This window comes from Takifugu flavidus, chromosome 12 (assembly GCF_003711565.1).
Source record: "Takifugu flavidus isolate HTHZ2018 chromosome 12, ASM371156v2, whole genome shotgun sequence".
Lineage (NCBI taxonomy): Eukaryota > Metazoa > Chordata > Actinopteri > Tetraodontiformes > Tetraodontidae > Takifugu > Takifugu flavidus.
This window is the reverse complement of record NC_079531.1, coordinates 15,004,664-15,031,896: the sequence shown is the minus strand read 5'-3', so window position 1 is coordinate 15,031,896 and position 27,233 is coordinate 15,004,664. Positions and strand designations below refer to the sequence as shown.

Genomic DNA, 27,233 nt, shown 5'->3' with positions numbered 1-27,233 from the left:
TTGTCGCTCTAGTTTTGACCAAACTGGACTACGAGCTAGCTTAGCCACCCCAGTGGCTGCTACAGTAGTAGCTTTAGCTTTAGCCATTAGCAAGGACGTTGCCTTTCAGAAATCCAGCTTGGCAACGCAGAGGAAACTTGTCTGAAGCTGTAATTTACGACGAGAACACGTCGCCCAAACGTCTCGGGGCTAAATTCAGCTGCTGGCTCGGCTTTAAAGGGAAGAGCGAAGCGTTTGGCGGCGCCGCTAAAAAGCTTCACATTTTGTTTGTTGAACCAGAACAAACTGAGGCTCTGGCTCGGGTCTCTGAGGGCTCACGTGGACGGCAGGTTCTGGGAGCCGGGTCCCCTAGAGTCCGGACCCTCTAGCGACCTGGCTCGGGAGCCACGGAAGCACCGGAATACCAAGCTACTGTCGCTAACCTGCACTGCCTGGACTTCTGGGACGGTAGCCGGTTAGCGCAGCATGAACAGAGCTCGGTACCACTTTCCCGTTTAGCTAAAACTGGGATGAGCCGTTTAAAAGCGTCCCGGCAGCCAACCAAGAGTCCGGAGCCAAATTCCTGGGTAATAAATCAGGCTTATGTAAGCAGCGGGAGCGCCGCGAGACAGCCTCATAAAGCACGCGCTTCCCAAACATGCTAAAATGTAACCATACTTCAAAGACGCGACATTTCGGGATGTTGGAATCGCCAAGACGAATGCGAGGAGTGTCCGCGGCGGTGTTCCATGTCTCCGGTGGAGCCGAACGCCGGCGCTACGAGGTTTCACCAGGTGTTAAAGTCTCCGGGCGATATTAAACGTCGGGCTAGGAAACATATTTCGTAGAGACAAAGTGGAATCATGGGAAAAAACGTTTCCAAGCTAATGAAGAAATCTGGGATGACTTTGGTCGGCTTATTAACGTAATACGCTGTTTAGGCGTAACGCACGAGATGGGCGGGGCCTAACGTAAAACCCTACGCCGCCGTCTGGTGTTGGTAGCTACCGCGTAGCGTCATGCTAACCATGGTCAAAAATCCACGACACGGACGACACGGTTTTCCCTCGACTCGCCGCCGGGAATACCGTCTGTTCTTTAAAACTACGGTGACCCGTCGGTAGCTGCCAAGTAGCACCCTGGTGTCAGGAAGTTCCCCAGTGGAACGTTCCATCACGAGGGCAGGAGGGGTGCTGACAGACCTCGGAAATCCACGGATCCAAACAAAGGATCCCGGAGCTCTTCCCTGTCCTTCCCTGGCCTCCGGGGGCGTCAGCACAGCCTTCCCAGAGTGTTCACCTCCTCTTCCTTCCTGTAGCCGCTCCGCCGTGGGACGTCACGTGATCGAGGAGGATTTTACCCTGGAATGACGGCTGGATGTTCCGCGTCTGGCTAATTTGAGGGTTTTCCGACACGAGAGAGGAAGATTAAGGTCCGGAGCCGTAGTGGAAAGAACCAAACAGCCAGCACAAGTCTGGGAAGCTCATCAGGAATGAATGGAAACTGACATAATACTGTAAGTGAATGAAGTGGACGTGTTTGTGGTGCGGCGCACACACACACACACACACACACACACCACACACACACACACACACACACACACACACACGCTGTGGAAAAGGGGGATGTCTGTCAACGCTGCCTCCACCTTGGAAAGTTAAAAACATAGATTTCGCAATGTCGGGAGCGTCCGGCCGCCCTGAGGTCATTCCGCCCAACACGGAGCTCCAGTGTCCGACTGGCGCCCGATGACGGCCGCCACACGTGGAACGTTCCGCTCGATCCGACCCCTACGTTGATTGGGAATATGTGACAGTCGTTTTCTTTTCCTGGCAGCTGGAATCAAACGCCCCCCCCCCAAACGTAAACAAGCTGCGAACGCATTTTTGGCTGCGCGGGACCGAAGCGAAGGCCCGGAGTTACGCAACGGAGCGGCGGCGCGTCCAGAGTCAACGGCGTTCCGTCTTGGATCGTTACATAATCGGAATCAGAAATATTCTCCGTCTCCAGGAACGGTTCTCGGAAGACGGGCTTTCCTTTGATGTCCCTTCCTCGGCTCAACAAAAGCTCGGTATAAAAGGAGTAAATTAGCCCCGTTAGCGACCCGGAATCCTCAAATCATCGGAAAATAAGAAGGGAAGGGAAGCCCCGCCTCCTGGTGGGCGTGGCGCTCTTTAAACTACATTAAAGTCCTTTTACCCATCAAAGCGAGTAGCGCATACACCGATAACGCTAAGCTTAGACCTAGCCGTTTTTGCCTGACACCAGATGCCAATGCTAGCGATGCTAGCCAAAGTCGATTAGCAAAGTTACCGAAAGCAAAGGCGGAGCAGCTGGAGGCGACCCGGAGCAATCGGATCAGCCTTTCAGGGGAAAATGGGTGTTGACAGAAGGTCAGGAGGCGGGGCTTAGCAGGGGGCGGCGTGCTAGTGGAGTCGAGTTTCATCCATCGTTAAGTCGAAGCGATTAGCAGCTACGCAGAGTTGGTTTAGTCCGACTCGAACAAACCAACCGGCTCCCCTCGATGACCAAAGAGAAACGGGTTTAGACTAGTTTTTTATTTACATCTGGTACTAAAAAAAAAAAGAAATTATATATTTATATATTTCAAAGGGAAAACAGGACATCAGAGCCAGAACATGATCAAAGAACAACCACAAAGTCCAAAATACAGAGTCGGCTTTTCAACACGATCCAGTTAAAACAATCAACACCACAAAGGGCTTGGCCCCGCCCACTTTTAGAAAGGGCTTAGCCCCGCCCACTTTTAAATACAGTATCAAAGACACGGAACACAACACCTGTCAGGTGGTCGTCAACAGTAGAAAGGATATGCAACAGCGTGTGAGTGTACGTACTTTTCTATAGATTTATATAGTCACAACGTTGGCCACGCCCCCAAACTAAACGCCTCTATTCACATTTAACAAGAATATCGGAAGATGCCAGAAAACAGCAAAGATACAAAAGTCACCAAAAATACAGTGTGTATAGAAATATATACGCACACACACACACACACATTTACATATATATATATCTATATATATATGCTAATATAAACAGCTACCGCGGTTTTATCTTCGGACTGGAAAAACGTTCTACAACATCGAGTTTACGCTAAAAAAAGGCATGTTCCGAAAACACTGCACACAAACGGGCAGAAGAGAAGGAGGCATGCTAACCGACGCTAACCCCGCGCCGTCAAACGCACATGCTTTAGTTAACGGGGGCGGAGCCTCTTTTGATTTGACCTTCCGTCACATTTCAAGGACACGAGAGAATACATTCGTGTTTTTTTCTTTTCTTTTCTTTTTTTTTTTCTGAGTTAGCATCTCGACACAAACTTAGCGTCCATTTATTGCACACAGTGATTCACAAAAATAATCTGGGCACTTTTCTGACAAACAGCAGCATTTCTATATAAAAAAGGTTAGTTTGTTTACAGACATCGGAGAAAAATGGATGAAAAGCAGGACGTAGAAATGGAGGATAGAAAATTTTCTCGTTAAAATCGGCCATTGTGCAACTGGGGTCGATAGGTCCGTTAGCTAAGGCTAGCCTCTTAAACAACTTAATCCAACGATTATCTCTTTGATCCGTGTGCAACTACGGATTGCCGCTGCGAATCCGACAATATTTGGTCCTACGGGAACGATGATTTTCTGCCGGTTAAACCGGGCAGCGCGGCACCTAGCGCCGGTGGGATTAAGACAGCTCTCAGTGAATGATGGGGGCAACGGCTACTTTAGCCTTTACGCTGCGAAAAAGAAAAAAAAAACACGTCGCAGCTTTCGTGGTGCAAAACGTGACACCTAGCGGCTAAGATAGCTGCGCTGGCTTTAGATTTCTTCCCAATTTCTGTTAGCGATCTTCCTCGGAGGTTTTAAAACGCAGGATTTTCTTAAATGCTAGTGTCTTGTAGCTGCTATTTTTTTTCTCTCGCTATGCTGTGCAAATCTGGGGAGTGCAACGTCTTTTTAACCCCAGAAAATATTAAACTCGGGGTTAGCGGGGGGGTAAGCCGATGACCCCTAGCATCGGCTGCTAGCTGTTGCTAATGGAGACGAGGGATACCCAAAAACATGTAACGGTAATAATCATAATCTCAACACTTCTGACCACTTGAGCTCGTACATAAATGCTACATTAGCGTCGAGGAGGAAAACGCTACAACCTGGACGAGAAACGTACGAAGTTTTGATCTTTTGAAGCTAATTTTTATGATACAGATGATCGATTCGACTCATTTCAAGTTTTTAAAATCGATTTAAGGGAAAGGCGAAAGGGGAGTGGCTAAAAGAAACGCACACAGCGGACGGTCGTACGCACAACAGCCGACAACCAGCATCCAAATACAAAACTAGCGACAAGTGTTAGCAGTATAGATAATAAAGACATTGAACACTTCAGCGACGCCGCTGACGGGAAAGCCGTCCCGGGAACGCCGTCCCGGCCTGACCAGCTAGCGTCACCACGGGTCAAACACCACGATCACGTTGATTCCGCTCAGTTCGCAAAGACTCCGGCGGCCGCCTGGCTCACGCAGGAACTCTCAGGCACTTTGCTAAAAAAGGGGGTGGGGCTAACGGCCGGAGGCGGGCCGATCGCCGCCTCGCTCGTCCCACGTCCTCCCGTGTGGCGTGATTGGTCAGCGGGGGCGGGGAGGTGGCTGGGATCACTCCGCGGTGATGGAAGCCAGCTGCCTGCGCCGCCGCTCTTCGTCCGGAGAACTCGCTCCTCCGCCATTGTCCGTCTTGGCCTCCGCCGCCACGTCCGCCGCCACGCCCGCCTTGGGGGACCCCTGGACCTCCAGGGGGTCCAGGGGCTCCGGCGAACGGAAGTCGGTAAAGTTCTCACAGTTCTGCGTGGAGGAGGAGACCTGGGCGATGACGGGCAAGTGGACCGAGGAGGAGGAGGAGGAAGAGGAGGAGGAGGAGGAGGCTAACGGGGCCGCGGCGGTGGAGGAGGTGGCGCAGCCGCCCGGGAAGGCGCTGGGATGCTGGGACTCCTCCAGTTCATACTGGACTCCCAAGGCCTCCTCCTCCTCCTGAACCTGGCTCAGGTAGTCGGGCACGAGGAAATCACTGCAAAGACGGAAACAATGAGTCCTTCTGGAACCCACACAGGCCTTTTTCTTCAGCATTTTCCCAGAAATATCACCCAAAACTATCGTTTAAATACGTTGAGGCCACGTTTAGGCCTCTGAGATGGTTTGAAAGCACCACACACACGCACACACACACACACACACACACACACACGCGCACACACACACACACACACACACACACACACACACACACAGAGGTGAACTAAACTAGCACTAGCTCCTCTGGGAGGCTAAAGCGTTAGCCGCTCCCCCTTTTCTCCCTGTTTTTCCGACAACTCCCAGACGCTCCTGACCGTTCCTGTTATATAACAGAGGAAAGAAGCAGCTCGTGGAAACTTTTAATTATTAAACCCCTCTGGGGCAGAGATGACAGCTGAGCGGCTCTGCGCGATCAGCAGCTTCCATCTCCGAGTCTCCTTTGTTTTATGTGGAGCTGAGAGGATTTTCCAGGCCGTTACGATCCCAGACCTGCTGCCGTAAAAACCCGGGAGTCGGCGTCCGCGCTCGAGCGCCGCCGACCTGTGAGGGCTCGAGTTGATTGGGAAGTGGAAAAGTCTGAGGAGCGAAAACACTCCCGGCTGTGCAGCCGCCGCGGCTACTGTTTAAAGCTAATATCGGGGAAAATCCATCTCCGTGGAGACAAACACACTTAAGGTGCATTAAGCTGCTGTGTGGCCAGATGCTGGAACACACACACACGCTAACGCTAAAGCTAAAGCTAAAGCACGTGTGACAGTGCCTCAGGTTTGATACCAAACGTTTGGAAGGATGCTAATGCCAAGACAGCTGCTTAGCTTAGCATAATGATGCTAAGTTTTTGACCTTCCCAGGTGGATCTGGACAGGCGGTTTAAGGGACCGAGCGTTCCTGACGGTGCATACTTGTTATATTACCCCCCCGTTTATGCTATACATGCTAAGCTAACAGCTGCGTATTCCCATCCACCACCTTAATTTCCATCCACTTCCTGTAGAAAGAGGAAAAAGTGAAGCTGGGCCCTGGAATTAAATGGAATGAATGCAGACACACACGCCTCCACCTCCCGTCAGTCATCTCAGTCACGACAGAAGCAAAAGAAAGCAGAACAGAAGCAGCGACAGGGTGAAATGGACCCGCGGTTCTAGAACCCAGACTGCAGTAACGTTCTGATCCAGGTGGGATCTGAGTGAATGATGGGGGCCAGCGCCCCGTGACTCCTCACCTGCTCTGGAAGTAGTTTGCTAGTTCGGACGCCTCATGGTTCAGACTCCTCAGGTGTACAATTAAATTGCCAGAGTTGGTGAACATGGCCCCGCACGTTTTGCACTCGTAAATCCGCGGCTTGCGGATTATGTGTCGGGAGACCCTCATGTGGTGCTTATATTCACCGAAGGACGTGAATGTGGCGCTACAAATCTGGCACCGGAAACAGCGTTTACCTTCGTGCTTCAGCCGATGCATCTTTAGGGAGTAGGCCCGTGTGAATTTTTTCCCACAGCGGTCACACTGGAAAGGTTTAATGCCTGTGGGAAGATGGGAAGGAAATGGGGGGGGTTAGCATCCATACAGCAGCGTGCTAACACCTGGTTTCCCAGAATGCATCAGTGCCCCTACAGAAACCTGCTGGTGGCTGCACCACCAACGTTAGCTTAGCGGTGGGAACCGGCTTTGACGGATTAATTCCTGGGACCTACCGGAGTGAATGAGCATGTGCTGCTTCAGGTTTTGAATGCGTGTGAATCTGACTCCGCAGGTGGGACATTGGAAGGGTCTGTCGGGCCCGTTGGTGCTGGACCGGGCCGAGGGGCTGATGTACAGGTGATACGGGTACTGAATCCCTTCTAACCTGAAACACAGACGCCGTCAGAGTCAGTCGATCACAGCGGCAGGCAGGACTCACTCATAGTGCGTCGTCTGTTCTGGCACTTCAGGGGACGCCTAAATTTATGAGGCGTGGCTTCAAACGCCTGCTCGGGACGCACCTTTCGTCATCCTCGGCGTGGCTTCCGCTGTTCGGGGCGTTCTGCATGGAGGGCAAACCTTCAGACATGCCCTCGTCCATCGATCCTGCGGGGAGGGGGGAATTAGTCAGATCGGCAGTTCCAATGCTGCAGTACCACCGGACACCTGTAGGGGGCGGTGAAACACGGATACCTATAGACGAGGACTGCGGACTGATGAGGAGCTCTTCCTGGACCTGCTCGCTTCCAGGAACCGTCTGCTGGTCGCTCAGGGAGCTCTGAGAGGCACTGACCGGCTGCGGAGGTTCCTGGACCTCCTCGTCACTCAGGCGCTCCACTTTCACCCTCACGTCTTCCTCCTCCGCCGCCACCGGCGACGACGCCACCTTGGAGCTCTCGCAGGCGAGATAGTCGCCGAGGCGCCGCGCGACCACCACCTCCGACGTCCCCGCAGCGCCCTGATCCAAACAGCGGGGGCTCTCCGGGAGCTTCGCCTTGTCGGAGTGGAACCGCCTGTCGATGCCGAAGGGAAAGGTCCACGGGAAGGCCAGGGAGGACTCCATGGGCTGGCGGTGCCGTCGGAGAAGGACGGCGAGGGGTTGGGGATCTGCGGGGAGGTGGTGACCATCTGCGCGCTGCATTTGAGCGGACTCTCGGGCGACGCCATCGTCATGAAGCTCTTGCGCTTCCGCCGAGACTCGCGACACACGGGGACGTTCCTCTCCATCACGCTGCAGTCGGAGGAGACGGGGGACACGCTGCCGTCCAGCGGCGTCATGGCGCAGTTGGACGAGGCGCTCTCCGCCGGCGCCTCGTGCGCCTTGTCCACCTCCATGTTGCCGTTGCTGCCGTTGTTGCCGCTGCTCGGGCTCCACAGGATACTGGACTTCATGAACTCCGAGCACGTGCTCGCCACCGCGAACATCTGCATGTAGCTCGCCGCCGCCAGGACGTCGATGATGTTCTCCGTGCTGATGGACAGCGTCGACGTGTAGGCGTATTCCAGCAGCGGAGCGAAGCCGCTGACGGTCACATGGTGGAGGTCCAGCACGAACTTGTCCTCGTCCTCCGGCCGGCCCAGGAGCTTAGAGCGGAAGAACTCGCTGCAGCAGGCCAGAACCACTTTGTGGGCCAGGAAGAGCTTGTCCTGGACCCGGATGGTGACGTCGCACAGGTGACCGTCGTTGCGTAAGGCGTTGAGCTTCTCCAGCATCTCCTGGCTGTGGGAGCTGGAGCTGTGGGTGAAGGTCTTCGCCCCCATGGTGGAGTCGGGTCTCCTGTGAGCCGGAACCAAGTCCTGCAGAGGAGTTAGAGGAGGGAAAACTTCGGATTTACGTCAGATCGGCGTGGAAACAGAGACGTCAGCCTGCGCCACATCGTCCCGCCGTAACGCTGGTGGGTGATGGACTGAGGTGCGCTTGGGGGGGAGGTTAAGAGAGGGTACGGAACAGGGGGGGGGGACAAAACGCCGGGTTACGTAAGAACAATCAAAGCAGATGCGCAGCGATGCGAGCCAGCCCCATGTGGAGGCCAGGGCACTACAGGATGCGCAGCAGCTGTCTGGACTCTCTGAGGCATGAGATTTTCCATCAAACAAAGGCTGAAGTGAGGGGCTCTCGCAGGGAGCGCTCGCTCCGCTTCACGCTCAGGCCCAAGGAAAAGTACACTCGCTTCCGCGCTGCCGCGGCTCAGCCAAGGGGGAGTGAGTTATGGATCAGGTCTGTGCGGGAGGAGCGGGAGGGGGGTTGGAAGCCCATCCAAAGACCCATACCTGACTTAAAGCCGTGGAGAAATAATCCATCAGAAATAACACACTTCAGACGGCGGACCTGTTGGCGCCCGGGGAACACAGAAGCTGCGGATTGTGAACAAGATGGAACTCAAAAGACATTCCCAGGCCCCAGTTATCCCATTAGCAGAGTCAAGCGATTTCAATGGTTACCTGGTGGAGTCAAACTTTATGGCGAGTTGGATTCCTTTTTTTGACATAAAATAATGCACATTTGCTGTGACACAAGTGGGCACCTGGTCGCTAAATAAAGGGAGTGACTTGATGCTGTGTTTAGGGAATAATAACGATCCATGGATTGAGTGAAGAAGCTTTAAAACACTGGCATGTTTGGGTCCGTGGAACTGGGAAAAGCCACCAAAAGGAGCCGTTTCGGGGGCTCGTTGGCAGGGAGGCGTAACGTTAGCCTCAAACCTGGCACCTCTGTTTCCATCATATTATGGAAGAATATCAGCGCAGATCTGCATCGTCACGCACTGAAGCGGAATTCTGGGGGGGACACGAGAGGACAAAGGCTGCACACGCACGTTTGTGCCACAATATAAACTACAGGAAAGTGGATTTAATTTATTCACTCTAGCAAACGCTTGCTAGTCGTCACAAGTTGACGCAGCCGCGGAGGAGTACATCCGGTTGGCTTTCAAAATAAAGCTCACGTGACGTAAATAGCAAAGAAAAGCATTGAAGTTTATTCTTAAACGTGTCTATAAACCCCGCACGTTCTCGAAGATGTACATACGCATACAATCTTAAACATTCCGCCTTTAAAGGGACACTGAAAGCGGCCGATTCCGCTTCGCTGTTTGGGTTTATTTTGAAGTCCCGTCATCCGAGTTTCCGTTTCCACCGCGGTGAAACCGACGCAGCTGTACGGCGGCTAGCCGCGGTTAGCTCCCGAGCTAGCGCTAGCGACAACGACGCACTTCGTCTCTTTGACAAGACCGGAACGCAGGCGACAACGTCGCCGAACGGCAGCGCTGGCATCTGGGATAACGCTGTCGGGCGGAGCCGGGGAAGGGGATTTACCTTCTCGGAAGGGGGCCAGTGGTTGTGTCTGGGCCTCTGGACGCGAACGGCTCGGCTGACAAATAAAGCAGCGGTAGCTGAGGACAGCGGTGCGCTCTGCCGCTTCCCTCCGATCACTCACATTCCCCCCGCTTCTCCGGCTGTCGTCCGCCCACCAGCCGCCAGAAACACCCAATTAACCCCGGGCCCAATTCACATCCCAACAGGTGCAGGTTGAAAGTTTAGCGGCGGGTTTGTTTTTCTTTCCATTCCTTTGTGCCCGCCGTTGTCCTTTCCCACAATGCAACGCGCGCCTCTAACGGTACCGACCCAGGAAGTGTCGCGTTCAGCCGCGACGGCTGCTCTGGAATTCCGACTTTTCCCAACAAATTGGACCTTTCCCGTGGCGCTTCCCGCAGCTGTGCAACGTTTTTACACCTTCTCCTACTGTTCTTCATCTTTAGGGATGTGGGAAAGAACCATTTTTATTCCTCTGGTGAAATCTGGCAGCACAGAACCTCATCTAGATTCGTTTTTCTCTTATTATTAAAGACCAATATTGATATTTACGCACCGGCCGAGGTCTTATCAAGACTGAAATGACAAAATGTCTCTCAATAAATGTAGATTCTAACCATTCTTTACCTTGCATTGGCCTCTCAACCATTATTGTCAGGACATCCACAAACACGGGGAGGACTGATGGAAGCAGACCACTCAGGCTTGTGCATCATATTGTGGGCCTATCTGTACATAAAAACATCTCCTCGGCCCACTCAGCTGTGAATAATCCTCCCCGCTGAGTGTGTTATTATAGGTTGTCTGTTAAAGACGTCTCAGCAGAGAATTTATTCCAGTATGGGAGCAATAAAACCCGCTTCACTCTGCATTTAAAAAGCTGGCAAACGCCCTAAAAGAATTCCACTTGTCTGGCCTTCATTGGTGGGTTTTTTTAACGGCCCGCGGTGCTCGTAAAACATGCGATGGACAAATATGGAAAACCTGAACGTTTGTCTGAACCGGCTGCTCGCAGTATCGCTGCCGTTGCCCCCGACCCACCAAAGTACAGACGATAAAGGATCAGGATTTGACATATATGTGTTTATTTGACCTTTCGTATAGACAAAATCTCAATGACAGCAGCCGTGATAATTACACGTCCAATGTAAAAATCTTTACAAAAATAAATAGCTAAAAAGGAAGCTGCAATTATAAAATAGTATGGTCCTTCACTGAAGGGATATCGGCCCGATGCTCTTTAGTTTTACAACAAATCAACGACAGGAATGAGGAAATCAAATATACACATCTGTGAAGTCTGGAAGTGAATAAAATTAATGGGCGTCTTTCATATACAAGAGATAATATAGTCCATCACTTAATAATAACACCTCCCCCCTCCATCAAAATGGTGCGTTCCAGTATCGCAACGCAGCTGAGACTCTGCTAATCCACCGGGTGGGGGGGAATTCACGGTTGTGGGGTTCCTGGAAATTATTGCGGCTAATTCCGTTAACGCAGCAGCTAACTCCCATAAAATCTACTCGTCTAGTTAGCTTTGACACGCTACAGTAGCCCTGACTACTGCCAGATGTAGCAAGAATGCTAGCGCCGAAAGTAAAACGGGGCGTAAAATATCGGGAATCAATCACACGAACTCATCTGGTCGACCAGTAAACATCTCGACGGGGCCCCGGTGGATCAGTTCGATTTAGTTTATATGCTGCAGCCACGATTTAACGCAATTACAGCTAAATCCGAGTTTCCATGACGACACACAAGAGCTTATTTGGGTTGTGTTGGAGTATTGCGGCGCAGGTAAATGATCTCGTTGTGGCTAAATTAAAAGACTTTAGCCAGAAAGGGGGAAAAGATTAGCTTTAGACGCGGGGCTAGCAGATAGCACATGTACATCCTGAGGTAGATCACCATTATTTTAAATCGCAATAGTGGTTGTCCAACGTCACCTGATGGTGGCAGCATATTTGGGTGAATTACGGACGGACCGCGAGACCATTGGCTCGCCGTCGGGGTCACTGTGGCGTCTCCGGGCCCGATGGATAATCCATCGCCGTCGAAACCGACTGGACGTAAAGTTCCCCGCACAGGCGTTCCTCATAAGCACTCGTTGTTGTGGCATTCCGTGGAGACCGGCTGGGGTTTTTTGTTGGGGTCGCACTTCTCCGGCTCAACGGTCTTCCCCGTGTAGTCTATGCAGAAGACGCTCCGATGGCGTTCCCCGTGGCCACAAGTTCGCGAGCAGGCCGACCACGGCCCCATCTGCCATATGGGGCAGGGCAGGTCGCCGCAGGCCTTGATGTCCGTGGGCTTCAGACCTCTGTCGCAATGGCTGGAGGAGAACCCCGCGCTGTCCTTGCATTCCACGTTCCTCCTGGACCAGCCGGATCCACAGCTCTTGGAACACTCGGACCACTCCCCCAGCACCCAATCGGGCACGCCGAACGGGTGGATCACGTGGAGCGACGGCGACGGGGCCTTCTGCTCCTTGGACTTGCTGAAGGTCACGTCTCTGGGGATGAAAAAGGTGTACTTGACTTTGGCGGGGATGACGTCGCCGGCGGTGGTCAGCAGCTGGATGGTGATGGCCTCCTTCAGCTGCCTGAAGCTCTGGATCCTCTCCAGGGTGGTGGAGGAGCCGCTGTACTTTAGCACCGCCCCCAGGACGGGAATGTCCTGCTCCACGGTGGAGATGGAGTAGTTCCCGTTGAGGATGTAGCTGCCGCCCTCTCTCTTGATGGCCAGGTAGTTCCCGTCGTGTTTGAGGCCGCGGTGACTCCGCTGTTTGATGTCGATGTTCGTGGCTCCGACGGGGATGGTGATGATGTCGCTGTAGCCGTAACTGCTGGGGAGAACGAGAGAGCGGTGAGACGGTAGCGACCCCAACGCTAACGCTAGCTACAGGAGGCGGAGAAGGTCGTCCGCGGCTGGTCGCTCGTACATTTCTTTGTTGTACAGGCCGGTGATCTTCCTGCAGCTCATCCCGCTGCCCCCACACTCCCCGCACTTGTCCACCCGTATGTTGGACCCGATCACCTTGTCGCAGCCCGCCTTCACGCACTGGCCCTGGACGCACACCGACGTGGTGTCGGGGCCACAGGTCGTCCCGTCGATCACCTGCTGGAGCAGGAAAGGCAGTCTGGTCGGTAAAACTCGTTCGCTCGGGACGGATTCGCCTCCGTTGCCCGCCGCGGGAAGCGTTACCTTGGACTCAAACACCTTGAACTCGCTGCTGCCTCTGGCTCTGCAGAACAGTTTGCATCTGTCTCTGGGAGAGACGCCGGCGTACTTGGGGATCCACTCCTTCATGTGTCCGTTGTGGTCCAGGTAGTTGGGGCTGTTGTACTTCTCGCACTGCTCCTCCCTGAAACTCTTGGCTGGGGAAGAAACCAAAGGTTTGAAGTTGGCTTTTCATCATTTTCCGACGCCAGCATTGGCCACTAGGGGGCGTCGTGTGCTCGAGAGATGATCTGTTAGTCAGGCGTGATCAGAGAAGAAGAAAACTCACCGCTGTGGTCGGGGCAGGCCTGCGTGTTGCAGGACTGGTACTGAACCCTCTGACCCTCGCAGTACTTGCCTCCGTTCCGAGGCTCGGGGTCGGTGCACTCCCTGTAGGAGAACTCCACCCCTCCCCCGCACGTCCTGGAGCACCGCCGCCAGGGTCCCCACAGGCTCCAGCCGCCGTCCACAACCACCTGCAGCGAACCAGCGAGGAGGGAAGAGGCAGGAAAAAACAGAGCGGAGCAGTCGGTCAGAGCTCGGTGCCAAAGGCAAACTCAGCTGTGCAGCCGAAACCACAGTCTGGGCTCGTTGGGTTTGAGGCCGCCGCCTGCTGGCACGCCGCGGCTTCAGGCTAAATCCGTGTTGAAGTTCGGCACGCGCCCGCTGTCTGCCCCTGCCCACATTCCTGCCACATGTGTCACTCACTGCTGCTGGAAGCTGCCGTGCTTTAGCCCTCAGACCCAAATTGAAAACGCGTGCTGCCTGTGAACGTGGGTGTCCCTTCCAGAGGGTTTAATGAATTTGGCTAAGCTAACGTCCCGACGGCGGTGCGTCTGGGTCCATAAACACGTGCGGAGAGGATATTAAGGCGGGCAAGCTGAACTGAAACGCGGAGATTTATAAACGCTCCTCGAGGAAATATAAAAATGGCCGGATTTAGCTTGGATTTAGCTTAGAGGAGCGCCACCACAGGTTAACCTATTAGCCGCTTTAACAGCTTTAACATCTGCAGCTCTGGTTCTCTCTTACCAGCGGCTGCATCACCTCCTGGGTCGGCGTGCACGCCCCGTGGAGGCAGGTCCTGTCGGGGCCACAGGGGGTGCCGTCAGCCCAGGGTAGGCTCCCGTTCCTGGTGAGGCACTGAAGCGTTCCGTCCTCCTGGCACCACAACTGGCCGCAGGCGTCGTTGTCGGAGTTGTTGGGACAGTGGAGGAAATCCTCCCCAAAGACCTGCTGGCACTGCTGGTCCAGGCTGTACGTGGCCCCCGGCAGCTCTCTGGGGAGGGACATGGTGTTGTCCGGGACGTCCAGCAGACAGTCTCCTGTGGACACGGTTAGCATGGTTTGTTATCTCGCGGCTAACACTGCAGCGCTAACTCTGATTCCTCCCTTCAGCCTTAGTTTCAGTCAACAACGGTGACGTCAGCCGCTCGAAATGAGCGCGCACGTGACCTCCTGTGGAGGCCTTTTCCAGCTGATAGAGAACACATTTCACCGACAGGCTGTTGGGGGGGGGGGGGGGACAGGAAGGAGTCCGCGCGTGACTCAGTGGAAAGAGAAGGTTCATCCTCCGTCGAGCCGGGATACAAACAATGAGACGCAAAACACGACACGAGGAGAGGAGCCCCGGGGCGAGAGCGGCCATCCCCACAACCCCTAATTTAAGGGGCGTGGCTTGCTGGGGCAGGAAACGCCACAGTGGGAGGAATAAGAGTGTTTTATTCACCCCTGACTCTGAATCAGCTCTAATAACAGTGTGGAGCCGTGGCAGGCGGCCATGTTGACCCCGAATATTTCCTACCATGTCCGTTGTCAAAGAACTCTGTGACGTAGAGGGCGCTACAAGGAGACCAGGGCGCGGTCTTGTTGAGGCTGACCAGCACAGGGGCCATCAGGAAGTGGCCCCCCAGGTCCCCAAACAGCCTCTGGCAGGTCTTGGAGTCGTCGTGAGGCATGCTCAACACGTGTCCTGAACCAAAGGAGGAGTCGTTAGCCTCCACGTCGCACTTGATTCATGCTAATGTGATGATAGCATCCTTCGCCCTCACCGAGCTCGTGCGCAGCCGTGAAGGCGGCCTGCAGGCCGTTGTCCTCGATGACGGAACAGCTCCTCTTGGGGTCGCACATCGTCCCCACGTCGGCGACGCCCAGCGTGTCGCAGCTCTTCTGCCCGCAGATGTCCTGCAACACACCGCGGGAAACAGTGAGAGAGCCGCGCTGACGTTAGTGTGACGCTGATGCGAGGTGCAAAAAGCTGACGAGTCCTTTTTTTTTTTTTTATTGAAGGCAGCGACGGCAGATGTGCGCAACCACCGAAACGTGACCGCTTTTATTTTCACGCAAGAGGGCTCATAAAATGCGTGTTTACCCGAAGGACTCATGGTTTCAATCAGCTCTCGAGGAGAAACTGTTTACTTGGAGCTGCAGAGTTTATTAATTCACTTAGACCCTAATGGAGGCATGGACCAGGATGAGGACGTCGCCTGGCCGCCAGCTGCATCCCATAAACACTCAGCTGAGACAGTTTTTCATCCCGTTGCTGGAAACTCACGACTGAAAAAGCTAGCGCAAGGATGCTACATGCTACATGTCCCGTGTGGCGGCTGCAGCACAAGTAAAGGGTCACGCTAAGATGCTAGGACAAATGCTAGCCTAGCTGTAGCTGGGTAACTATGACGCTAGCAGCCCCCGCCTGGTGTAACAACCTCTCGGATGTTCCGTCACCAACTTTCCCCGCGACAGTCTGCAGCCACGCGAACATTAGAACGCTCGGTGGCTTCAACGCCGACGGCGGCGGCGGCGAGTAAACACGGCGGCGTGCTCCAAAGAGTAAATATAGAAGTTTGGCGGCCAGCTGGAGGGAATGTTGCACGCATGATGAAACTTCCCGCCTATTTCTGTCCACTCGTTGGGATGACGTTAGCTCGGTGTCTCCGTTATGTTAGCATGCAGCGGTGGGGGAGCGGTCATCGGGGCTGCGGCCTCGCTGCATCTGGACCCGCCCCGCCCGCCGCCACAGAGCGGCGTGACGCCTGCACGCCTTGTGGCGGCGTGCAGAGCTGCAGCTGCAGACGCTCCCGCAGAAATGCAGCAGTTTCCACTACAGAGCTGCAGGGTTGAATTTCACAACAGTAGCGGCGGCGGCGGCGGTGGCTTACATTCTTAACCCCGCTCTCGCCGCACGCTGACCGTCTGACAGCGCTGGGGCTGATTTGTGGCCGCTGTAAAGTCAGCTCATCCGTGAGGAGCCTTCCGTCCTCTGAGCATCAAAGCGGAGAAGGAAAAACAAAGCGGCCGTGTGGCGGAGACGGTTTCCACCGTCGGACGCCGCCTCGACCGCCGTGACCCGACCGCTAAGTCGCACACGCTTGGCTCAGCAGCAGATCTGGGGTCAGATCATCCAGGAATGTGGGACAAATAGGACGTTTGGTAAGTTGATGCGCTGATAACCGCTTTAAAAGAACAAACCCGCCTGATTAAAGGGGCTAATTTATGGCCCGTTGCCGTGGTTATTTTAGTTCGTCTGGCCTCTCGGGGGGGACTTTGGCGAGCGGACTGATTTAGAGTCACCCGAGACTCGCGAAGTTTGTTTATCGGTCAGGAGAAATCTTTAAAAATCTGGTCCCGAGCTCTGCTAGCTAACACAGGCGACCGCTAAACAGCCTCTGAAGGAGCTTCAGCCTGATTGGTTGGAATTCTGAGGCCTTTTTCCTTCTGATTTTAACCTGAACGTTTTGCTGCCATCTGCTCGGTGACCTTTGACCCTTGAGCGGTTTGGCGTGGTGCTCGGCGGCGGCGGCGCTGCACGTTAGCGCGCGGCGGCTCACCTCTCTGGTGAAGAGCATGGCCGTGTCGTAGTGCTCCGGGTGCCTCTGGCTCGGGGAGTTGAAGAGCTGCTGCCAGGAGCAGAAGTTCCTCAGGGCCACGCCGCCGTTGCTGGAGACCTCCGGCCCGACCTCCTCGTCCTCCACCACCAGCATCTTCACCAGAACCAGGTTCACCGAGTTCTTGATGCTGGGGTGCTTGTACAGTTGGGCGGCCATGGACATGAGGGTCAGGATGTAGTGCTGAGGGAGAGGAGAAACAGATCCGGTTAGAGGTGGATTCTGAGGATTCTGAGGATTGAGGCGGTTCCGGATTACGCTGGCCTGTTCTAAAGCAGATCTGTTCCTGGTGTGACCCGTCTGGGTGGTTCTGGGAGGCTCTGAACCAGACAGAACTTTCCTGTTTTACGTCATGTTTCTGAGATAATGCTGGACAGAACAGACTAAACACGGGCCGAGCCTGGTGGAGCCAAATGGTGAGCAAGTTCTGAGGAATGCTGCAGCATTTTGCACCTTTCTACTGTCTGGTCTCCTCCTCGGAACCAGCCGACACCGGCTGGGAACCAACCGACACCGGCGGGGAACCCGCTGCCAACGCGTTTTATGGGGGGAATAAAGGAAAAAGGCCGCTGACGTCGGCGGTATTTTTATCTTATCTGCCACGTTAAACCTGCTGAGGTGGGCCTCGGGCGCGTGCGCAGGAAAGAACGAGCTGTCTGACCTTTATTTCATCTCCATAGAAGTGGGTCATGCTGGGGTCCGCCACCACCAGCGTCTCGATGAACCTGGGCGCGGAGACGAAGCGCCTCCTGCGCGCCTCCCTCCGCGCGCCGCCGCCGCGCGTCACGCTCCCCCCGCGGCGCCTCTCAGCCGCCGCCCGGTCGAACAGGATGGGGACAGGATGGCTCCTGGAGAAGGTTCTCCTCTTGATGACGTGCAGCTGCTCCGCGGGGTCTGGCCGAGGCGCGGCGCGTACTTTGGGCTCGATCAGATACTCTGTCCCCCCCGTGATGAAGGAGCCGTGGATGCCGGAGCAGAGACTGACGGAGACCAGCGAGTCCTGCTCCTCATCCACGGTCCCCGAGTAGAAGCAGCCCCTGAGCTGCTCCGCGCTCTCCTCAGTCCGGTTCACGGGACTCCGCGGAACCGCAGCACCTGAGGCGCGAAGGCGCTGGATGGAGAAGGAAGGCGCCAGGAAGCTGGTGTCCGGGACCAGGTTCAGGGTCATGTCCTTCCCGAAGGCGCTGAGGAGGAAGCTCGGCTGCTCCTCGCTCCGCTTCCAGAGGCGCCCGCCGCCGCCTTTGCGCGTCCGCACAGGTAGAACATCCTCAGAGTCGAACGGGGCGCAGAGAGCCGCGTCCGTGACGCACAGCAGCAGGACGAGCGGCCAGGAACGCATCTTCAACTCACTCTCAAATCGGCTCAAACTGGTTCCCAGTCTCGGTCCTAAAGTCCCCTTGTGTCGTACCAGTCTCCAACCCCGCTACAGTCTGGACACATCGGGGGTATTTATACTCTCTGCTCGTCCCTGGACACGAGGGAGTTTATTTTTGATACCCTCGGCTGCTGGAAACTCTCCTCCCACTCGCACTTCAGCAGATACTGGCGGATAAAGCGGATCCAATGAGGGCGGGCGACACTCCCCCCTTCTGAAATAACCCCGCTCCTATTATTAACCCAGCGGCGGCAGGACATCGACACCCCCCACCCCCACCCCCACCCCCACACAATGGAACAAAAGTGCGGGGGGGGGGGTGACCGTCACCGTGAACTCTGACAAGTATCAATCACATCTTTGTTTGGATCCTTTGTTTATTAGCAATAATAATGATAATAATAATATAATAATAATTATTATTATTATGATGTCATGTTTTTAAAATGAAGTTTGTTTCCTGCTTTGTTTAGAGAAAACACCGAATATCTTGTTCTAAACTTAAACTCTTCTTTTCTGACGTGAAGAATCGCAGTTGCAGTTCTACTTTCTCGCCGACAGGTGGCGGAAAAACACCACAGACGTGTTTGTGGTGTGACCCGCGGCCGCCGGCAGAGGGCGCCGCGCGGCCACATTTCCACATTTCCACGCTTGTTCAGGATAAAAATGCTTTTCGCGAGTTTTTCTGCCCTTTTTGTTTCTCTTTAACAGTCAAATTCGTAGTGTTACTGTTTTGTTGACGCGCGTGCGTGAATTTGAAGCTAAACTTTCATATTCGAATTGACACTCTTCTGTTGCTCTGCTCTGGGCGGGGGGCGCTAATGCCCCCTCACACCCGCCGCGCAGCAACAATAATATTTGGAAAGTTACAAGTGGCCGCGCGCACACGCGCCGCGACGCGTGACCAATGGGCGCGCTCTCTCTCCCCGCACGGGTTTCACCTGACACTCCCGGTTTAAAGCTCCGCGCCTGCGGGGGCTGCGGGTCAGAGCGGAGAAGGCGCAACATGGGAGAGAAACTGGGGGGGCAACTTTTCTGAGGACGCTCCGTGCGCGCCGCGTGCCCGCAGACCCGCAGAGTCGCAGACCCGCAGAGATGGTTCCGCTCGTCGGCGCCCTGCTGATCCTCACAAAGTTGCTGCTGTGTTGCGGACCGGTGCGGTGCCTGGAGGTGGATTTCTGCAGCCCGCAGCGGGCCGACGAGCATCCGCAGGGGCGCGCGGAGCAGGCGGGGGATGGGGGGGTCGTCTTCAAACTCCGAGCCTTCACGCGGGATTTGTACCTGCGCCTCACGCCGGATTCTGGCTTCCTCGCGCCGCCTGAGAGCCGCGCCGCCTCCGCCGCCTCCGACCTGCGCGACTGCTTCTACTCCGGCGACGTGAACGCGGATCCGGACTCCTTCGCGGCGCTCAGCCTGTGCGGGGGTCTCAGCGGGGGGTTCTCCTACGACGGCATGGAATACTTCATCAGCCCGGGCGGCAGCGCGCGCGCCGCGCCCGGAGACCCCGCGGAGAGGACGCACGTCATTAGCCGCCGAGGACGCGTCGACCCGGGCGGCAGCGCGACCCGCCGGTGCGGCGTCGCGCCCGGCGGCAACTTCAGCGCCTCCCTGGAGAGGTACCGACACCTGAGCGAGACGGTTCTGGGGGGGGCGGGCAGGTCCAGGAGGTTCGCCTCCATCCCCAGGTTCGTGGAGGTCCTGGTGGTGGCCGACGAGTCCATGGCCAGCGCTCACGGGGAGGACCTGCAGCACTACCTGCTGACCCTCATGTCGGTGGTGGCCCGGCTCTACAAGCACCCCAGCATCCTCAACCCCATCAGCGTGGTGGTGGTGGGCTTCATGGTGCTGGGGGGGGCCGACAAGGGGCCCAAGGTCTCCAGCAACGCCGCGCTGACGCTGCGCAACTTCTGCTCCTGGCAGAAGAAGCTGAACAAGCACAGCGACAAGCACCCGGACTACTGGGACACGGCCGTCCTGTTCACCAAGCAGGTAGGGGGGGGGGGGGGGGGCAGGGGGGGCAGGGGCACCTGGGCCAAAGACCGGGGCCTCGGGGGATCAGGAGGGCCGCCAGAGACCCTGACAAAGAGTTTTAAAGTTTAGAGGAACATGGAAAACATCTCAGTTTGGGAGGGGGGGGGGGGGCGTTGTGTGTGTGTACGTGTGTGTGTGTGTGTGGGGGGGGGGGGGTTCGCATCAGGTCATGTTATGATTCTAACGTCCTGGTCCTCCAATTAGAGGCTTCAACCAGAACATCTGAAAACAGGTCCAATGTGCATCACCATCACGATGCTAGCTTTAGCATCAGAGCCCCTTTGACGCCAGTTTTCCCAGTTTCTCCGACCGGGACTTCTGGAAAAGCAAATCCCAGCGACCAAGAGCTGGCTCCACGTCTCGCTGGTGTTCATCCACTTTGAGCTGTAAAGCTAATCAAAGCTAGTCCCGCGAGGCCGCCGGCCGGCTCTGCTTTCCATTAGCTCCCCTCGCCTCTGTGGTGCAGCAACACGCTAAAAGCCCCCAGTTCAAGGTCAGCGCTGATTGTCTTATTTACACCGAGGGTAATGATTCGTGGGAACGCCGCCGGTCCGCGCGGGACATCCTGAGCGCAGCTGTGGCGATGGGAAAACCGCGAGTGCTATCGGTGGAGGGCGTCCACGGAATGTCAGAGGACTTGGACAAGTTCCTCCTCTGCACTCGTGTGGAATTCTGACGTAAGAGCGAGGACAGTTCCAGGAATCTTTCCTCCGATGAGTCACGGCGGTCCACCTGGCTGCAGCCGAGCTAGTAGGGAGGATGGTCGCGCTTAGCGTTTAGCTAATAATGAGCGTTGCCGAGCAATTCCTGTGCTTATCATCTTATTTCAGAGCCCTAGCATGTTGACTAATTCGCAATAATCGTGGAAAACGTAAACATCGAGCTAAACTTTAACATCTGCGCGTTAGCATGCCCGGAGCTTTAGCGGTAAGGACCTGTTCCCTCGTGTCGGTCTCTTTACCTAAACAAGAGGGGGAAGTCCGCGGTGGGTCGCTCGGTATATTTGAAGAAGTAGCAACAATAAGCAAAGCGGAGTCCCATGTGCTTCGGGTTAGCCTGTTCCCGCTAAAGGTCAAGGTCAAACTTCAACCCTCACGTGTCCCCAGGATCTGTGTGGAGCCACCACCTGCGATACTCTGGGGATGGCGGACGTGGGGACGATGTGCGACCCCAAGAGGAGCTGCTCCGTCATCGAGGATGACGGTTTGCCCACAGCGTTCACGGCCGCCCACGAGCTCGGTAAGGAAGCGCGCTAACAGCTCACGTGAGCTTCGCGCTAAGGCTCGCGTAGATCCCACGGCTAATGATTTCTACAGGTTTTACGCACGTGTACGTGCAAGCTAACGGGGTTGCTATCCAACGTCTCACGCTGAGCTAAAAGTACAAGGCTGCGGTTTTAGCGGTTTTAAGTCCGAACACTTGGACTTAATTGCACACACCTGATGTTCTGTTTACAAATTAGCATCCTAATTACGGGAACAATCAAAACTAGCATCTGTAGCATCTGGTCTCTGGGCAAAGGGGAGATTTGGCACGGTTTCAACAATGCAGATGCGGAACCAACTAGCCAGCGCTAAAAAAGAGACATGGAAGTTTTTTATATGGTTAGACTATCCTAACCTTTCTATGTGATGCTAACATATAGCATATTATGGGTTGCTTAAGCTTTGTGTCATGGGGCAGTGATAGTTCCTGAGAATACGCTAACCCTAGCTCCTCGCTAAAATGCCAATTTCTACGCATTTTTCCCACTCCCTCTTTACGAAATGAAATTAAAAAAAGCTAGCGGAGCACGTGCGCGCGTCGCTAAGACAACCCTCAAAAACACCAGTTCATAACGCCGTGGTTCAGGGGGCTTTAAAATAACAGCAGGCCCCAGGAGAGCTCTCGGTTTACGTACGTTAAGTAATTACTTCTCATGATCCAATATGTTTAAACCCAACTAGACCCCCCCCCACCAGAACCCCCCCCACGAGATGATTTCCTTGGAACTGAATTCCCTGTTGCTCCAGAACGTTCCCATACGATGACATCAGCTCCAAATCCCAGCGGAGGTGGCGTTGCCCTCAAACACGCGCGATTTCCCCGTTCGCTAATATTAGCATAACGTCAGAATCTTGGGTGACCTCATGGCCTCGTCCCCCTCAGGACACGTCTTCAACATGCCCCACGACAACGTGAAGGCGTGCGAGGAGGTCTTCGGGAAGCTGAAGGACAACCACATGATGTCGCCCACCCTGATCCAGATCGACAGGAGCCGCCCTGGTCCGTGTGTAGCGCCGCCATCATCACCGAGTTCCTGGACAGGGGTCACGGTCCGTAAACACTTCCTGGATTTGTCTCATCTGGTAGCAATCTCACTTTTAGCTAAAGGGTTAATTTTAGCTTCACCTTGAATGTGGTTAAGCGTTATTAACCAATTTCAGGAATTTACGTAATTTGGTTCGTCTGTGGGTCCAGGACTTGTTCTGTGGTAGCTTTAAGGTAAGCTAGCGTATATGAGACGCTTTGATCTGACATCAAAGTGTTTCTAATGGAAACATATAAAAGGAGATGATTCTGCGGAGGTTTCACGTCTGGAGCTCATAGTTTCAAACGCCGTTAGCGAGGTTAGCGGAGGAGCCGAGGAGGATCCGAAACCGTCTTTTCAGTCCAGTTCACTGTAAACAGACGGAGTCTCTGGTTCCAAACAGCACTTAAAATGGGACGTTTTTATGGGGACAAACTTCTGGATCGGATCTTTTTTCTTTTTTTTCGCTGATAAACTCGGTGACACGAAGTCCTCGAGAGGAGCCGATACTCAATCTCTTTGGCAGCTTAGCTGGACTAAGCAGGAAAAAGCTAGTTATAAAGCTAGCTAGTAAAGCTAGTAAGATAAAGATCACTTTCTTAGCAGAGAAAGCTGAAACGAGGAAAGACTACCAGCGGGACCAGTATCAGGAACCGGGAAGTACCAGAGCTAGCTTATGTCAACCGTAATGACCAATGAAAAGTCCCCCTGGACTGACCTCTGACCTTTGACCTCTGCAGGGGAGTGTCTGCTGGACCCGCCCCAGAAGCAGCTCTCTCTGCCCAACAACCTGCCTGGGTTCAGCTACAACCTGCACCGCCAGTGCCAGCTGGCCTTCGGGCCCGGCTCCAAGCCCTGCCCCTTCATGCAGCCCTGCTCCAAGCTGTGGTGTACTGGGAAGGCCCAGGGCCAACTGGTCTGCCAGACCAGACACTTTCCCTGGGCGGACGGCACCGGCTGCGGGGACGGCAGGGTCTGCCACCGAGGATCCTGCACTGCCAAGAACAGCACCGCCCAGGCTAAGGTGAGATAGTGCCCCACATCCCTGTCCAGTCCTCCCAGTTTCACCACTGTCTGATGCCCTTGGGTTCTGTTTTACCCTGATCCAGGTGAACGGGCGCTGGGGGGCCTGGAGTCCGTACGCCGGTTGTTCGCGGAGCTGTGGTGGAGGAGTTGAGCTAGCCAAGAGGGAGTGCAACAGCCCCACGCCTGAGAACGGAGGCAAATACTGCTACGGCCTCCGTGTCAAATACCGCTCCTGCAACCTCAACCCCTGTCCGGATGCAGGTGCGCTAGCCTGGGCAACCGCTAACGTAGCTCCTCCCCATCGTGACTAGCAAATGAGGCAAAACCCGTAAATCCAGATACTTCTGGGCAACGGGGAGGTTTCTCGAGGCTCGTTTGGCGGATTCATCTGCTCTTTCAAACAGTTTGCAGTTTATTAGCTGATTCGCTTCCAAACAACAAGAGCTAGCAAAGCCCGGCCAAGATAGCGTGCGTCTGCCAAGCACGTGGGAGGGGCCCTCGCCCTAAAGACCTCTTGTACCGATTAAAGCGAAAAGTGATGCAAAACACGCTGGAATTGGAACCAAGTGTACAAGCTAGCCAAGAGCCAACAAGCTATCTGACCATTTAGCCACGGTCTTAATCTAATATGAGGTACGGAAAAGTCAGCCAGGGAATGTTTGCAGCGACCTCCGGGGCTAGCATTAGCTTTATTAGTTGGCTGGCTGCTGTGGCTCAACCAGAGCTGGTTCTTGTTCACCTCAGGGGGGGAACTGTGCTGTTCTTGAGGACACCGGAGAACACGTAGCGATTCGGAATACCCTAAACACGATCGCCAAATATTGCGTTACCCAACGTCGGCGTTTTGGGGTTTTTTTTATCTCCAGGTAAGAGCTTCCGGGAGCAGCAGTGTGAGGAGTTCAACGGCATGAACCTGAACACCAACAGGCTCGGCTCCTCTGTCGTCTGGGTCCCCAAATACTCCGGAATATCCCACAAGGACCAATGCAAGCTAATCTGCCGCGCCAACGGGACCGGATACTTCTACGTCCTCGCTCCGAAGGTAAGAGCCCCACCGGCTAAATGTAGCGACGCAACACAGAGGCAGAAAGTCAAAGGCGTGTCCGACCTTGCAGGTGGTGGACGGGACGCCGTGCTCCCCCGACACGCCCTCCGTGTGCGTCCAGGGGAAGTGCATCAAGGCGGGGTGCGAAGGCAAGCTGAACTCCAGGAAGAAGTTTGACAAGTGCGGCGTTTGTGGCGGGAACAACCAGGGCTGCACGAAGGTCTCCGGAATGTTCACCAAACCCATGTGAGTATCCGACACCTTCCGGCAGCGTGGGGGCTAGCCTGGCCTGGCCTAGCCTGGCCTGGCCTATCCTGGCCTAGCCTGGCCTAGCCTGGCCTGGCCTGGCCTAGCCTGGCCTGGCCTAGCCTGGCCTAGCCTGGGCTGGCCTGGCCTAGCCTGGCCTGGCCTAGCCTGGCTGGCCTGGCCTAGCCTGGCCTGGCCTGGCCTGGCCTGGCGTGGTCGTGGTCGTGACGCTCCTCTTCTCGCCTTTCAGTCACGGCTACAACTTCGTGGTGACGCTGCCCGTCGGCGCCGCCAACATCGACGTCCGCCAGCGCGGCTACCAGGGAATGATGAGCGACGAGAACTACCTGGCGGTGAGGAACCGGCACGGCGAGTACATCCTGAACGGTAACTACGTGGTGTCGGCCGCCGAGCGAGACCTGCTGGTGAAGGGCAGCCTAGTCCGCTACAGCGGGACCTCCTCCTCCGTGGAGACCCTCCAGGCCGTCATGCCCTTGAAGGAGCCTTTGACCGTGGAGGTTCTGTCCGTCGGGAAGATGACGCCTCCGAGGGTCCGCTACACCTTCTACGTCTCCAAGGAGAGCAAGGAGGAGAAGGTGCTAAGGAAGGAGGAGAGGAGCCACAACAGGATCCTGGAGGGCAGCAACAAGGTGGAGCCGAAGATGGGGAAGAGGCCGGTCAGCCGCTGGGTGGCGGGAGGCTGGGAGTCGTGCACGGTCACGTGCGGGAGCGGCCTCCAGAGGCGGCCGGTGCTGTGCCAGAGCGCCGACAAGCGCGCCGCCATGGACTGCGACAGCGCCGAGAGGCCCCAGTCAGAGAAGGCATGTGGAGATCCGTGTCCCATGTGGACCATCGGGACCTGGTCCCACTGCTCCAAGTCCTGTGGGCGGGGCTTCAAAAGGCGGCAGGTGCGCTGCGAGACAGGAAAAGGTGTGAATCTGCCCAGAGAGCACTGCTCCTGGAAGAGGAAGCCTCAGGAGCTGGACCTGTGTTACCTGAGGACATGCTAGGCCAGGGGAGACACCAGGACCAGTATCTGACCAGAACCTGCCGCCCGAGGCCAGAACATACCTGGGTTTGTCCCGTGGTCAGACTACCTCCGCCGTGGCCGTCGGGCAACGTACGAGCAGCAACAGAATCCCGGAGCAGAAGGGAGAGAACTCGGAAGAGGTCGAAGCTCCGCGGATGCTAAACTGCTAAACTGTGAATCCGAGTACTGTAGCGGTTCTGCGGGTCCGCCCGGACCCGTCTCAGTTATATCCTTCCAAGATCACATGTATCCGATTTACTTGATCCAGTTTTTATTAACAGCGACCAAAAAAATCTGAGAGGATTTTTTTTTTATACAACTAGCTTAGCGCAGATGTTTACGTCTTCTATATCCTGAATGTTGGTTGTTTGTTTGTCCAACGTCGCCCAAGAGGTCAAACCATTAGCACAAAGTCTGTTAGCTTAGCAGCTGCAGTGGAGTCTCCTTGTCCTCATGCTAAGCCTGTTAGCTTAGCTCTCATTTGTCTATGATTGTGTTGCTAATCACAACAACAGTAGGTACAGACGGTTTCAGTAATCTAGATAATACATTAGCACAGAAATCACATGATACTTGATCCCAGGCTTGCTAGCATGGTGGTTGTTGAGTCAAGGAGCAACAAGCTAGCTGTAGCCTGGACACCTGTTTTTGCTAACGACATCTTGTTTTATGTTGAGGTTGTTTATACCTTCCTAACCTCTGCTAGCCTGAATGAAACTCTGTTAGCATCCAGCTAACTGTGGAGCACAAACACATCAGGTCTGTGTTTTTCCTGTCTGTTCTGGTTCTGAGGGTCCAGTTCCACCCCCTGAAGCTGCTGTTGTAGAGTCCGGACCACGTTCCCGCCTGTATACTATGTATACATTCATGTATGGAATAAAGTATATGCTGATCCAGCTCGTCTCCGGTTCTTCTCCTGGGACCCGACATTTGCCCAGCGTTTGTTGCTAACGCGTCAGGTAGCAGTCCGATAAAGGTGGCTAACGAATGAATTGGGCCGCAGGTCTCCGTGACAACAAACATCTGGAAATGTTTGTGGCAAGTCCAGATTGGCCAAAGTGGGCGGGGCTACGGGCAGGTTCGGTGTCGACTGTGGCCAGGAGGCGGTCCGAGACCTTCCGAGGGATCCGGGATTCTGTTCGACCATTAAAACGGGTCTGGGAATGAGATCAGCCATGACGTCTCTGTTCCACCGGCCGCCGCCCAGCCGCCATCCCCCCCCCACCCCCCCCCACGC

General features: G+C 55.0%; 3 protein-coding genes across 6 annotated transcripts; 1 reads left to right on the top strand and 2 right to left on the bottom strand.

Annotated features, from left to right (window-relative positions):
* Positions 1 to 2,525: 2,525 nt before the first annotated feature.
* Positions 2,526 to 10,444, bottom strand: zbtb44 (zinc finger and BTB domain containing 44). Its single transcript, XM_057050046.1, is given in 7 exon segments — positions 2,526 to 5,069; positions 6,297 to 6,597; positions 6,769 to 6,920; positions 7,057 to 7,141; positions 7,229 to 7,606; positions 7,609 to 8,332; positions 9,851 to 10,444. Coding segments are annotated over 6 exon segments (2,013 nt in total). The 5' UTR covers positions 8,297 to 8,332; positions 9,851 to 10,444; the 3' UTR covers positions 2,526 to 4,660.
* Positions 10,445 to 10,909: 465 nt separating this feature from the next.
* LOC130535148 (A disintegrin and metalloproteinase with thrombospondin motifs 8-like) lies at positions 10,910 to 18,452 on the bottom strand. Of its 4 annotated transcripts, none has more exons than XM_057050041.1 (9): positions 17,615 to 18,452; positions 16,897 to 17,136; positions 15,118 to 15,250; positions 14,871 to 15,038; positions 14,099 to 14,391; positions 13,356 to 13,542; positions 13,052 to 13,224; positions 12,789 to 12,967; positions 10,910 to 12,692 (listed from the first exon to the last, which is right to left on the bottom strand). In XM_057050041.1, the coding sequence occupies exons 1-9, from the start codon at positions 18,290 to 18,292 to the stop codon at positions 11,945 to 11,947; spliced, it is 2,799 nt and encodes a 932-aa protein (XP_056906021.1). In that variant the 5' UTR covers positions 18,293 to 18,452; the 3' UTR covers positions 10,910 to 11,944. The 4 variants fall into 4 exon arrangements, with proteins under 4 accessions (XP_056906021.1, XP_056906022.1, XP_056906023.1 ...); XM_057050042.1 differs by having other exon boundaries at positions 10,910 to 12,689; XM_057050043.1 differs by having other exon boundaries at positions 12,789 to 12,964.
* Positions 18,453 to 18,577: 125 nt separating this feature from the next.
* On the top strand, positions 18,578 to 26,892 carry LOC130535149 (A disintegrin and metalloproteinase with thrombospondin motifs 15-like). Its single transcript, XM_057050045.1, is given in 9 exon segments — positions 18,578 to 20,317; positions 21,466 to 21,598; positions 22,508 to 22,609; positions 22,612 to 22,674; positions 23,390 to 23,673; positions 23,759 to 23,936; positions 24,542 to 24,717; positions 24,791 to 24,966; positions 25,217 to 26,892. Coding segments are annotated over 9 exon segments (2,766 nt in total). The 5' UTR covers positions 18,578 to 19,423; the 3' UTR covers positions 25,977 to 26,892.
* Positions 26,893 to 27,233: the final 341 nt, after the last annotated feature.